The sequence below is a fragment of the Physeter macrocephalus genome, chromosome 18 (assembly GCF_002837175.3).
Source record: "Physeter macrocephalus isolate SW-GA chromosome 18, ASM283717v5, whole genome shotgun sequence".
NCBI classification, from domain to species: Eukaryota; Metazoa; Chordata; class Mammalia; order Artiodactyla; family Physeteridae; genus Physeter; species Physeter macrocephalus.
The window spans coordinates 85,845,854-85,858,855 of record NC_041231.1 but is presented as its reverse complement, the minus strand read 5'-3'; the positions used below and the strand labels follow the sequence as shown (position 1 = coordinate 85,858,855).

Genomic DNA, 13,002 nt, shown 5'->3' with positions numbered 1-13,002 from the left:
TGAATGGATAAACAAAATGTGGCATATGCAGACAATGGAATATTATCCAGCCTAAAAAAGGAAGGAAATTCTGACACACGCTACAACATGGATGAACCTTGAGGACATTATGGTAAGTGAAGTGAGCCAGTCACGAAGGGACAAGTACTGTATGATAGCATTTATGGAAGGTCTCAGAAGCAGTCAAATCCACAGGAACAGAAAGTAGATTAGTGGTTGGGAGGAGGGGGAAATGAGGAGCTGTTGTTAAATGGGTAGAGAGTTTCAGCTTTGAAGAATGGGAGAGTTCTGGAAATTGGTTGCACAACAAGTTAAATATGCTTAACATTAATGAACTATACGCTTAAAAATGGGAAAGATGGTAAATGTTATGTGTTTTTACCACAATTAAAATTTTTTTAAAATTAAAGAATACTGAGAGAATGAATCTAAAAGAGGTATCTTTGAGAGTGGAGAGAAATAGTATGGTCTAGGACTAGAAGTTTAGGATTTAGTTAAAAAACAGGGAATATGCCCAAAGGTACTCTTTAATGAAGCACCAGGTGGGTTCAGCAGATGTTGGCCGGGATACTTACATGAACCACTTTAGACTGGACAGCTCTGGGTGTCTCCTGAATTGATTTCTCTATTTCACTTGAGTTTTCAGGGTGCTTTGTCACCTTCTAAAGTTATATTAGCCAACAGTAAGAAAATTTGACCTAGAAGTTGTGGTGTCAGAATTGCTTACTGTCCTTTGGTACTTTTATTCTAGGAAAATTGATGAGGGATCTGGAATATAAAACAAGTGAGCATCTGGAGGGGATAGTGGCTGAAGTTTGTTAATTGCAGCTTTCCTATGAAGCTCCATTACTTATGGGTCAGCTCTTTTTGTTTTAAAGAGGAAGGTCTTCGTGTGACTAATGTATCCAAATTCTTTATCCTGAGAATTCAGATTTCAAAACCATAAACCTCACTCACACCGCGCAGGGACATTTTGGAGGGAATCTAAGCAAGTCCAAACCAGAGAGCATTCCACATGACAGTCTAAGAATGTTACCTAGACGAAAGCAGAATCATAGTCAATAGGGCTCAGAGTTGGTGAAAAGATATTTCACATTTAACAGTGAGGTAAAAGAAAATTGGGAGGCTATGGAAAAACAAAACCAAAAGCAGTTTCTGGCCTGGCCCCCTGAGGAGTCTCCCCGCATTGTCATAAAGGCCCCAGAACCTAAGGGATAAATCTCGTTTGCTGTCTTCTGTCTCAAAGAGATATTTGCACACTCATGTTCATAGCAGCATTATTCGCTGTAGCCAGGAGGTGGAAGCAACCCAAATGTCCATCAGTGGATGAATGGATAAACAAAATGTGGCATATGCAGACAATGGAATATTATCCAGCCTAAAAAAGGAAGGAAATTCTGACACACGCTACAACATGGATGAAATCTCCTCATCCCCACAGCGAGGATCATCCTGAATTCCCACACAGCCAATGGCTGCCTCTCAGAGTTTCCAAATGGGAAGAGCATGATATTCGCTGGCTTGTGGATGAACACATAGCAGCATGGTCAGCGATTTGATCCGGAGCCTGACCTTGAGGACATTATGGTAAGTGAAGTGAGCCAGTCACGAAGGGACAAGTACTGTATGATAGCATTTATGGAAGGTCTCAGAAGCAGTCAAATCCACAGGAACAGAAAGTAGATTAGTGGTTGGGAGGAGGGGGAAATGAGGAGCTGGGTCAAAGTGTACTGGGAAGTGACAGTGGCAGCATCTGGTGGGGAACAGAGGAGGAGGAAGAAGCCGAGAAATACAGGGGTGAAAGCAGAGGTGTGTTTGGCAGTAGCTATCTTGGTGGATTTCTAGGCATCCCTGATGGGTCTAGTTCTCCTGTATATAGAGGTGAGAAGAAGGAGTCGGAAGGGAATGGTCGCAGGAGAATGCAATGTGGCCAGAATTCTGCCTGGTGAGGGTGGCAAGAGAGTCAGTGGTGAGAAGAGGGTTTCTCAGCTTCACCCCTGAGGAGGGGTTCTGGACTCTGCAGCTGTCTTCAGCTGGGGTCTATATATGTACCGTCCCTGAGCCTTGCCAGATCCTGTCCTACTGTCCAAGGCTGACTGGAGCTGCTCTGGATTATGATGGTGGGAAGGTAACCTTTACCAATGCCAGAACTCAAGAGTTTCTCTATGAATTCTCATCTTCCTTCACTGGGAGAATTTTCCCTTTCCTGTGGCTTGACTGCATGAGATCCAGACTTACGCTGAGACCCTGAGAGGAGACCTCCTGGACACAGCCCTCGGTGTTTTCATTGATCCTCTGCTCCTTTACATCATTCCCAACTCTCTGCCTCAGCTATGTGGTCCTGCTGGGTTTCTGAATGCACTTAGATGACTGGAGCCTTATGGTAGTCAGGAGTCTCTTGTCCTCACTGCTTTGTCTCTGAAATGGGAGTAGTAACGCTTGATCTGCTTTCTCTACAAGGGAATGGTTGAAATGTCTTTAAAGTACTTATTAAAAGGTGTATTAATTATTAATTTTTCTCTTCTGTTGCCTTTGATTTGGTTTTTCACCTGCCACTGAGACAAAGGTACGAGAACGAGTGACTATATCAAAGGACTGCAGCCCCTGCCACGAATAGGAATTGATTACAACATCCATATCCATTTCTAGAGCACCTTTTCAGTCACATAATTTCTCCTGCCATCCTTCTAAGCACCTGAGAAAACAGTAAATGTTTTGCAACTCATACCTGCTTACCATTGATACATTATGAGACTTGAGCTATCTGGAGTGGAATTGGTTTATTTCTTTCTGCTATGTTCTGATAATTTTTGCAATAAGAAGGGGGGAGTGGAAGCCATTTGAAGTTCAGGTGTATATGAGTTTTTGGAGGCCACTTGGTCCTGAAGTTCAGTCTTATGTCAGCTGTGTTTTGAGATGGTAGAAATAGATACTTAGCTTAATATTAAATTAGTAGTCTTAAGTATAAGCAGCAGAAAACAAATTTGGCTAATTTTAGAAAAAGGGAAATTTATTAAACGTTACTGGGGCTTGTAGAGTGTAAAGCGGGAGGGATATGTGTGCCTCCCTGCTTGCAAATTCTGCCCCAAGAGAGCTGGGAGTCAGTGTGGGAGCTGCAGTGACAGGGAGGAGCAGCTGGGGGAGTCCGCAGGGGTGACAGGATTGTTGGGATTGTCAGTACCTAAAGAGAAACACCATGCATGAGGACAAGCTAGTGGAGAGGGGGTGTGACCTGGTGCAGAGCAGAGGAGGAAGAAGTAATGAATACACACAGGGGTGAAGCCAGAGGTGTGTTTGGCAGTAGCTGTCTTGGTGGATTCATAGACCCAACTGATGGGTATAGTTCTCCTGGATATAGAGATGAGAATGACAACGCTCAGAAATGGCATTGTGTGGACTGCAGTACAGCTGAGTCTATTTGGGCTTGTCTTAGCTGTTCCCATGTGGCCTGTGGAAGATACGTTGAAGAACATGCACTCAAGCACTTTCAAGAAAGCAGTCATCCTGTTGCATTGGAGGTGAACGAGGTGTATGTTTTTTGTTACCTTTGTGATGATTATGTTCTTAATGATAATGCAATTGGAGACCTGAAGTTACTACGAAGTACATTAAGTGCAATCAAAAGTCAAAATGATCACTGCACCACTCGTAGTGGAAGGGTTTTACGGTCTATGGGTACAAGTGATGATTCTTATTTCTTACATGATGGCACCCAATCTCTGCTTCAAAATGAAGATCAAATGTATACTGCTCTTTGGCACAGGAGAAGGATACTAATGGGTAAAATCTTTCGAACTTGGTTTGAACAGTCACCCACTGGAAGAAAAAGGCAAGAACAATTTCAGCAAAAAATAGCAAAAAGAGAAGTGAAGAAAAGACGGCAAGAATTAGAGTATCAATGTTGTTAAATGGGTAGAGAGTTTCAGCTTTGAAGAATGGGAGAGTTCTGGAAATTGGTTGCACAGCAAGTTAAATATGCTTAACATTAATGAACTATACGCTTAAAAATGGGAAAGATGGTAAATGTTATGTGTTTTTACCACAATTAAAATTTTTTTTAAATTAAAGAATACTGAGAGAATGAATCTAAAAGAGGTATCTTTGAGAGTGGAGAGAAATAGTATGGTCTAGGACTAGAAGTTTAGGATTTAGACGCCTCCAAGAAAGAGTTTACGTTTGCAGGGTCTAGCTGAGTCCACCACGATAGAAATAGTTCTTGTTCAAGTACCACTGCAAGCCTCCGCATCACCAGCAAAAGATAAAGTAGTATCTACCTCAGAAGATGTAAGACTAAAAGAAGCCAGTGGTTAAAAAACAGGGAATATGCCCAAAGGTACTCTTTAATGAAGCACCAGGTGGGTTCAGCAGATGTTGGCCGGGATACTTACATGAACCACTTTAGACTGGACAGCTCTGGGTGTCTCCTGAATTGATTTCTCTATTTCACTTGAGTTTTCAGGGTGCTTTGTCACCTTCTAAAGTTATATTAGCCAACAGTAAGAGAATTTGACCAGAAGATGTGGTGTCAGAATTGCTTAATGACCTTTGGTACTTTTATTCTAGGAAAATTGATGAGGGATCTGGAATATAAAACAAGTGAGCATCTGGAGGGGATAGTGGCTGAAGTTTGTTAATTGCAGCTTTCCTATGAAGCTCCATTACTTATGGGTCAGCTCTTTTTGTTTTAAAGAGGAAGGTCTTCGTGTGACTAATGTATCCAAATTCTTTATCCTGAGAATTCAGATTTCAAAACCATAAACCTTTCCCCAGATTTGTGCAGCTGCAGTGATCTCAGTCCTGACCGTTTTTCCCTCTCAAGTCTCATCACACTGCCTGTGCCCTTGAATTTTCTGTGTTCTCTTCATTTTCCAGATATGGTTGCTAATAGTATGAGCACAAGGTCAAAAGCAGTTTCTGGCCTGGCCGCCTGAGGAGTCTCCCCCCATTGTCATAAAGGCCCCAGAACCTATGGGATAAATCTCATTTGCTGTCTTCTGTGATGCCACACCTTGATCTCCTCGTCCCCACAGTGAGGATCATCCTGAATTCCCAGACAGCCAATGGCTGCCTCTCAGAGTTTCCAAATGGGAAGAACGTGATATTCACTGGCTTGTGGATGAACGCATAGCACAACTGGTACCAGGTTACCAGCTCTTATCCCCACTTCTCAAAGGAAACTTATCAGGCAGGTTCTGCATGTTGTAAATAACATCTTTCACGGACAACTTCTTAGTCAGGTTACATGTCTTGCATGTGACAACAAATCAAACACCATAGAACCTTTCTGGGACTTGTCACTGGAATTTCCAGAAAGATACCAATGCAGTGGAAAAGATATTGCTTCCCAGCCATGTCTGGTTACTGAAATGTTGGCCAAATTCACAGAAACCGAAGCTTTAGAAGGAAAAATCTACGTATGTGACCAGTGTAATTCAAAGCGTAGAAGGTTCTCCTCAAAACCAGTTGTACTCACAGAAGCCCAGAAACAGCTTATGATTTGCCACCTACCTCAGGTTCTCAGACTACATCTCAAACGATTCAGGTGGTCAGGACTTAACAACCGAGAGAAGATTGGTGTTCATGTTGGCTTTGAAGAAATCTTAAACGTGGAGCCCTATTGCTGCAGGAAGTCCCTGAAATCCCTCAGACCAGAATGTTTTCTCTATGATTTATCTGCTGTAGTAATGCACCACGGGAAAGGATTTGGCTCAGGACACTACACTGCCCACTGTTATAATTCCGAAGGAGGGTTCTGGGTACACTGCAATGATTCCAAGCTAAGCATGTGCCCTATGGATGAAGTATGCAACGCCCAAGCTTATATCTTGTTTCATACCCAGCGAGTTACTGAGAATGGACATTCTAAACTCTTGCCTCCAGAACTCCTGTCTGGTAGCCAGCATCCCAATGAAGAAGCTGATGCCTCTTCTAATGAAATCCTTAGCTGATCCAAAGACAGTGGGGCTTTCTTCTTGTGATTTGTATATATACTTTTTTAAAGGGCTGACTTAATTTTGAGCTTGTTTTTATTTTTACTTACTAATCAGTGCACACTGTTTACACATGCTTGATCTGCTTTCTCTACAAGGGAATGGTTGAAATGTCTTTAAAGTACTTATTAAAAGGTGTATTGGCCACCGGGGAGCGGGGAAGAGGGGCGCGGGAGACGAGCACTAAGATGGCCGCTCCGGCTCGGGCTGTTGTCAGATGCTTCAAATGTTATGAACAGAGACTTGTTTGGATTATGTGTTTCTCAGCTAGACTAAATAAATTCTAACAATGGATAAGTGCAAACACATTGGGCAGTTGCGGCTTGCTCAAGACCATTCCTTCCTCAACGCTCAGAAATGGCATTGTGTGGACTGCAGTACAGCTGAGTCTATTTGGGCTTGTCTTAGCTGTTCCCATGTGGCCTGTGGAAGATACGTTGAAGAACATGCACTCAAGCACTTTCAAGAAAGCAGTCATCCTGTTGCATTGGAGGTGAACGAGGTGTATGTTTTTTGTTACCTTTGTGATGATTATGTTCTTAATGATAATGCAATTGGAGACCTGAAGTTACTACGAAGTACATTAAGTGCAATCAAAAGTCAAAATGATCACTGCACCACTCGTAGTGGAAGGGTTTTACGGTCTATGGGTACAAGTGATGATTCTTATTTCTTACATGATGGCACCCAATCTCTGCTTCAAAATGAAGATCAAATGTATACTGCTCTTTGGCACAGGAGAAGGATACTAATGGGTAAAATCTTTCGAACTTGGTTTGAACAGTCACCCACTGGAAGAAAAAGGCAAGAACAATTTCAGCAAAAAATAGCAAAAAGAGAAGTGAAGAAAAGACGGCAAGAATTAGAGTATCAAGTTAAAGCAGAATTGGAAAGTACGCCTCCAAGAAAGAGTTTACGTTTGCAGGGTCTAGCTGAGTCCACCACGATAGAAATAGTTCTTGTTCAAGTACCACTGCAAGCCTCCGCATCACCAGCAAAAGATAAAGTAGTATCTACCTCAGAAGATGTAAGACTAAAAGAAGCCAGTGACTCCTCTGTTAAACGAAGGCCATCAGTAACTCCTGGTGTAACAGGATTGAGAAATTTGGGAAATACTTGCTATATGAATTCTGTTCTTCAAGTGTTAAGTCATTTACTTATTTTTCGACAATGTTTTTTAAAACTTGATCTGAACCAATGGCTAGCTGTGACAGCTAGTGATAAAACAAGATCATCTTATAAGCATCCTCCAATCACAGATACAGTATATCAAATGAATGAATGCCAAGAAAAAGAAACATGCTCTGTTCGCTCCAGACATCCAAGTTTATCATCAGGACTAAGCGGTGGAGCATCAAAGAGTAGAAAGATGGAACTTATTCAGCCAAGGGAGCCAAGTTCACAATACATTTCTCTCTGTCATGAATTGCACACTTTGTTCCAAGTCATGTGGTCTGGAAAGTGGGCCTTGGTCTCACCATTTGCTATGCTACACTCAGTATGGAGACTAATTCCTGCTTTTCGTGGTTATGCCCAACAAGATGCTCAGGAATTTCTTTGTGAGCTTTTGGATAAAATACAACATGAACTAGAGACAACTGGTACCAGGTTACCAGCTCTTATCCCCACTTCTCAAAGGAAACTTATCAGGCAGGTTCTGCATGTTGTAAATAACATCTTTCACGGACAACTTCTTAGTCAGGTTACATGTCTTGCATGTGACAACAAATCAGAAATCTTAAACGTGGAGCCCTATTGCTGCAGGAAGTCCCTGAAATCCCTCAGACCAGAATGTTTTCTCTATGATTTATCTGCTGTAGTAATGCACCACGGGAAAGGATTTGGCTCAGGACACTACACTGCCCACTGTTATAATTCCGAAGGAGGGTTCTGGGTACACTGCAATGATTCCAAGCTAAGCATGTGCCCTATGGATGAAGTATGCAACGCCCAAGCTTATATCTTGTTTCATACCCAGCGAGTTACTGAGAATGGACATTCTAAACTCTTGCCTCCAGAACTCCTGTCTGGTAGCCAGCATCCCAATGAAGAAGCTGATGCCTCTTCTAATGAAATCCTTAGCTGATCCAAAGACAGTGGGGCTTTCTTCTTGTGATTTGTATATATACTTTTTTAAAGGGCTGACTTAATTTCGAGCTTCATTGTTTTTATTTTTACTTACTAATCAGTGCACACTGTTTACACATTTTGTATGTAACTACAACAAATCTCTTTTTTACAGACGAAGTTAGCATAAGTATATGTGTATCAATGTCAGCAGGTAACTAAACTTTTTTCAAGTACTTGGGAGTTTTAAACTTTTAGTGTTTTTCTAACAATGGATAAGTGCAAACACATTGGGCAGTTGCGGCTTGCTCAAGACCATTCCTTCCTCAACGCTCAGAAATGGCATTGTGTGGACTGCAGTACAGCTGAGTCTATTTGGGCTTGTCTTAGCTGTTCCCATGTGGCCTGTGGAAGATACGTTGAAGAACATGCACTCAAGCACTTTCAAGAAAGCAGTCATCCTGTTGCATTGGAGGTGAACGAGGTGTATGTTTTTTGTTACCTTTGTGATGATTATGTTCTTAATGATAATGCAATTGGAGACCTGAAGTTACTACGAAGTACATTAAGTGCAATCAAAAGTCAAAATGATCACTGCACCACTCGTAGTGGAAGGGTTTTACGGTCTATGGGTACAAGTGATGATTCTTATTTCTTACATGATGGCACCCAATCTCTGTTTCAAAATGAAGATCAAATGTATACTGCTCTTTGGCACAGGAGAAGGATACTAATGGGTAAAATCTTTCGAATTTGGTTTGAACAGTCACCCACTGGAAGAAAAAGGCAAGAACAATTTCAGGAAAAAATAGCAAAAAGAGAAGTGAAGAAAAGACGGCAAGAATTAGAGTATCAAGTTAAAGCAGAATTGGAAAGTATGCCTCCAAGAAAGAGTTTACGTTTGCAAGGTCTAGCTGAGTCCACCACAGTAGAAATAGTTCCTGTTCAAGTACCACTGCAAGCCTCAGCATCACCAGCAAAAGATAAAGTAGTATCTACCTCAGAAGATGTAAGACTAAAAGAAGCCAGTGACTCCTCTGTTAAACGAAGGCCAATAGTAACTCCTGGTGTAACAGGATTGAGAAATTTGGGAAATACTTGCTATATGAATTCTGTTCTTCAAGTGTTAAGTCATTTACTTATTTTTCGACAATGTTTTTTAAAACTTGATCTGAACCAATGGCTAGCTGTGACAGCTAGTGATAAAACAAGATCATCTTATAAGCATCCTCCAATCACAGATACAGTATATCAAATGAATGAATGCCAAGAAAAAGAAACATGCTCTGTTCGCTCCAGACATCCAAGTTTATCATCAGGACTAAGCGGTGGAGCATCAAAGAGTAGAAAGATGGAACTTATTCAGCCAAGGGAGCCAAGTTCACAATACATTTCTCTCTGTCATGAATTGCACACTTTGTTCCAAGTCATGTGGTCTGGAAAGTGGGCCTTGGTCTCACCATTTGCTATGCTACACTCAGTATGGAGACTAATTCCTGCTTTTCGTGGTTATGCCCAACAAGATGCTCAGGAATTTCTTTGTGAGCTTTTGGATAAAATACAACATGAACTAGAGACAACTGGTACCAGGTTACCAGCTCTTATCCCCACTTCTCAAAGGAAACTTATCAGGCAGGTTCTGCATGTTGTAAATAACATCTTTCACGGACAACTTCTTAGTCAGGTTACATGTCTTGCATGTGACAACAAATCAAACACCATAGAACCTTTCTGGGACTTGTCACTGGAATTTCCAGAAAGATACCAATGCAGTGGAAAAGATATTGCTTCCCAGCCATGTCTGGTTACTGAAATGTTGGCCAAATTCACAGAAACCGAAGCTTTAGAAGGAAAAATCTACGTATGTGACCAGTGTAATTCAAAGCGTAGAAGGTTCTCCTCAAAACCAGTTGTACTCACAGAAGCCCAGAAACAGCTTATGATTTGCCACCTACCTCAGGTTCTCAGACTACATCTCAAACGATTCAGGTGGTCAGGACTTAACAACCGAGAGAAGATTGGTGTTCATGTTGGCTTTGAAGAAATCTTAAACGTGGAGCCCTATTGCTGCAGGAAGTCCCTGAAATCCCTCAGACCAGAATGTTTTCTCTATGATTTATCTGCTGTAGTAATGCACCACGGGAAAGGATTTGGCTCAGGACACTACACTGCCCACTGTTATAATTCCGAAGGAGGGTTCTGGGTACACTGCAATGATTCCAAGCTAAGCATGTGCCCTATGGATGAAGTATGCAACGCCCAAGCTTATATCTTGTTTCATACCCAGCGAGTTACTGAGAATGGACATTCTAAACTCTTGCCTCCAGAACTCCTGTCTGGTAGCCAGCATCCCAATGAAGAAGCTGATGCCTCTTCTAATGAAATCCTTAGCTGATCCAAAGACAGTGGGGCTTTCTTCTTGTGATTTGTATATATACTTTTTAAAAGGGCTGACTTAATTTTGAGCTTGTTTTTATTTTTACTTACTAATCAGTGCACACTGTTTACACATTTTGTATGTAACTACAACAAATCTCTTTTTTACAGACGAAGTTAGCATAAGTATATGTGTATCAATGTCAGCAGGTAACTAAACTTTTTTCAAGTACTTGGGAGTTTTAAACTTTTAGTGTTTACCTCAGACTGGTGTTACCTCTTTTATATTTTGATGTCTTAATTGTCTCAGATCATGAATTTGTGTAATCTTCTACTGAAGAAGTTCAGGTGGCATCATTTTATACATTTCTTATTTATCTTTTAGAGCTATTTTCTATACAAGTTCTTATCAGACAGAATATTAGACTTTCTTCACTAATAGTCTTACCAAGAAAAAAAAAAAAGGCAGTTCTTTCAGATTTGTATACTGAAGTCACCTTTGCCCCCTAAAGGGAGTTAAACTACTACAGAGTGAAATATCAAGGTATCACTTAAATACTCATTGATCACACTCATTAATATTTGAATTTGTGGTTTAGTTATTTTAAAACACTGAATTCAGAAGGACAAAGCAGCCTCCAACATCAGAAACTGGTCTGACATTTACCTTAGGCCTCAGCGTTGTCAGAAGCTGGGCTGGTGCTCACCACGCAGCCGTGTTCTTCTCCTGTTGGACTTATGTCACCTCACAGAACATCAACATCAGACAAGGACACCTGAGACCATGATACAGTGAGACAAAACAAGACCACAACATCATTTTGTCCAAGCACAGACCAAACAAGGCAGCACTATGCACCTCACAATGTATCAAAACTCTCCCTGTGCTGATACCAGCAACCACGGCTCCTTTCCAATTACAGCTGCACCCTCACTCTAGTCTTTCCTCCCTACAGGGAAGATTCACTGACATGCCCAGTCATAGAATTGCCCCCACTTCCTGACAACACCCAATCTAGAGTAAGCCCCTCCTCCATACACCCTCCTCAAAATCACCCAACCAGAGCCCACATCCTGTATATGTTCTATCTAACATCTCACACTAAGACACCATGGTCCCCGATGGTGTGTCATCTCCCTCGCTGCATCCAGTAATAAATCCAACATGTTTGCCCACAGATTTTCTCCTGGTGGTCTTTGGCTGAAAAACATTGCTACCTGTTTGTCAAAGTTTTTGTCTTTGAGTTTGATAGGGGCATGTGTTAGTATCTTTGTGAATGTCTGGTTGACATAGAGAAAATTTATGATTTTTTAGTGGTTTTTCATCTTTGGGTCATACAACTCTTCATTCCCCAAATGTAAAAAATTCATGTATTTTTTTGTCTAGGAGAGAGGGGCCCAAGGGTGAAGGGAAACAGAATTGATTGAATATGGGGGGAACGAATAGCAGGAGCAGTCAGTAAAGAATTCTAAGGTGGTGGATTCTAAGGTTTACATCTCCTGCTTTATAATTTGACAAGTATGTACAGGTCCTACAAGGTATTTGATATATGTTGTGTTCAGTGAATACTATCTCTTGGGCTAAGTGAGGACTTCAGTGTCTGCTTATATTTACCAGGTTAATGAAAAGAACTACAAGAGCTCAAGGTTATAAAGACAAGAATTAGCTCCAGCAATGGGCAGTTTTGAACACATATGACCTTAAGGTGATAAACCGTGGTGTCCTTAATGTCTGAACACTCTAGTTGTTAAAATACATGTTAATGAAACTTTCTGCGCATGCTGCATTTTAAAGATATATCCAAGACCCACATAGACATATCCATGATTTCCATAGGAAAAGATGATGTCAGATTTCTGTCTGGGATATGAATACATACTTAGCTGGTGTGTAACAAAACCAAACTAGGTTATGAGTGAATATGGTGCCATCAGGCACAAACTGTTTCCAGGTCCAAAGGGGAAACACCGGTCCCCCTACCTCCCTTCCCAGACTGAGGACACTCTCTGGGATCAATTTCCAAGGGGTGAGTTCTCTCCCAGAGGACCCCAGGGGCAGGGCCCTCAGCTAAGTGTGGGGAGGCAGGGAGTCCAGCTCAGGGAGAGGGATTCTGCAAAACGAAGAGGAGGCAAAGGCAAGGGTCAGTTGGGAGATTTTCCCAGGTTTATTTGAACAGCAGTTCTCAGAGTGTGATGTGTGGAACCCTTGAAGTCACTGAGACCCTTTCATGAGATCCATGAGGTGAAACCTACTTTCATAGCATTACTAAGATATTATTTGACTTTCCACTATGTTGACATTTGCTTTGAGGTATAACTTAGCAGTGATGGAGACTATTGTAGCAAACTGCAATATAATTATTTTCACCACAACTTACTTGCAGAAAAAAGAAAGCAGGTTTGCTTTAAAACATTCTAGTTGATGCATTACAAATTTTTATCTTTCCTTAATAAGCTATAATGGAAAAGAAAATGAAAAAGAATGTATATACAGATGTATAACTGAATCACTTTGCTGTACAGTAGAAATTAACACAACATTGTAAATCAACTATACCTCAAAAAAAAA

General features: G+C 41.3%; 4 protein-coding genes across 4 annotated transcripts in view; 3 read left to right on the top strand and 1 right to left on the bottom strand.

Moving 5' to 3' along the window:
• Nucleotides 1–972, bottom strand: part of LOC129391531 (putative HLA class I histocompatibility antigen, alpha chain H) — a 4,347-nt gene extending 3,375 nt beyond the window's left edge. The window contains 1 exon segment of the mRNA XM_055080026.1: nt 954–972. Within this exon segment, the coding sequence (XP_054936001.1) occupies nt 954–972 (19 nt within the window).
• A 2,288-nt stretch (nt 973–3,260) lies between these two features.
• On the top strand, nt 3,261–5,969 carry LOC112064317 (ubiquitin carboxyl-terminal hydrolase 44-like). Its single transcript, XM_055080025.1, has 2 exons — nt 3,261–3,880; nt 5,174–5,969. The coding sequence occupies exons 1-2, from the start codon at nt 3,261–3,263 to the stop codon at nt 5,946–5,948; spliced, it is 1,395 nt and encodes a 464-aa protein (XP_054936000.1). The 3' UTR covers nt 5,949–5,969.
• Nucleotides 5,970–6,071: 102 nt separating this feature from the next.
• On the top strand, nt 6,072–8,076 carry LOC112064316 (ubiquitin carboxyl-terminal hydrolase 44-like). The gene has a single exon (XM_024121752.3). The coding sequence runs from the start codon at nt 6,280–6,282 to the stop codon at nt 8,074–8,076; it is 1,797 nt and encodes a 598-aa protein (XP_023977520.1). The 5' UTR covers nt 6,072–6,279.
• Nucleotides 8,077–8,328: 252 nt separating this feature from the next.
• Nucleotides 8,329–10,544, top strand: LOC112064290 (ubiquitin carboxyl-terminal hydrolase 44-like). The gene has a single exon (XM_024121679.3). It carries the CDS (start codon nt 8,329–8,331, stop codon nt 10,450–10,452), a length of 2,124 nt encoding a protein of 707 aa, XP_023977447.1. The 3' UTR covers nt 10,453–10,544.
• Nucleotides 10,545–13,002: the final 2,458 nt, after the last annotated feature.

Excerpts from the sequence above, each read along its gene's own strand:
- LOC112064316 (XM_024121752.3), top strand. The coding sequence starts at position 6,280 with ATGGATAAGTGCAAACACATTGGGCAGTTGCGGCTTGCTCAAGACCAT.
- LOC112064290 (XM_024121679.3), top strand. The coding sequence starts at position 8,329 with ATGGATAAGTGCAAACACATTGGGCAGTTGCGGCTTGCTCAAGACCAT.
- LOC112064317 (XM_055080025.1), top strand. The coding sequence starts at position 3,261 with ATGAATACACACAGGGGTGAAGCCAGAGGTGTGTTTGGCAGTAGCTGT. Across the intron at positions 3,881-5,173 it reads AGAGAAGTGAAGAAAAGACG|GAAACTTATCAGGCAGGTTC; the intron begins GCAAGAATTAGA and ends CACTTCTCAAAG.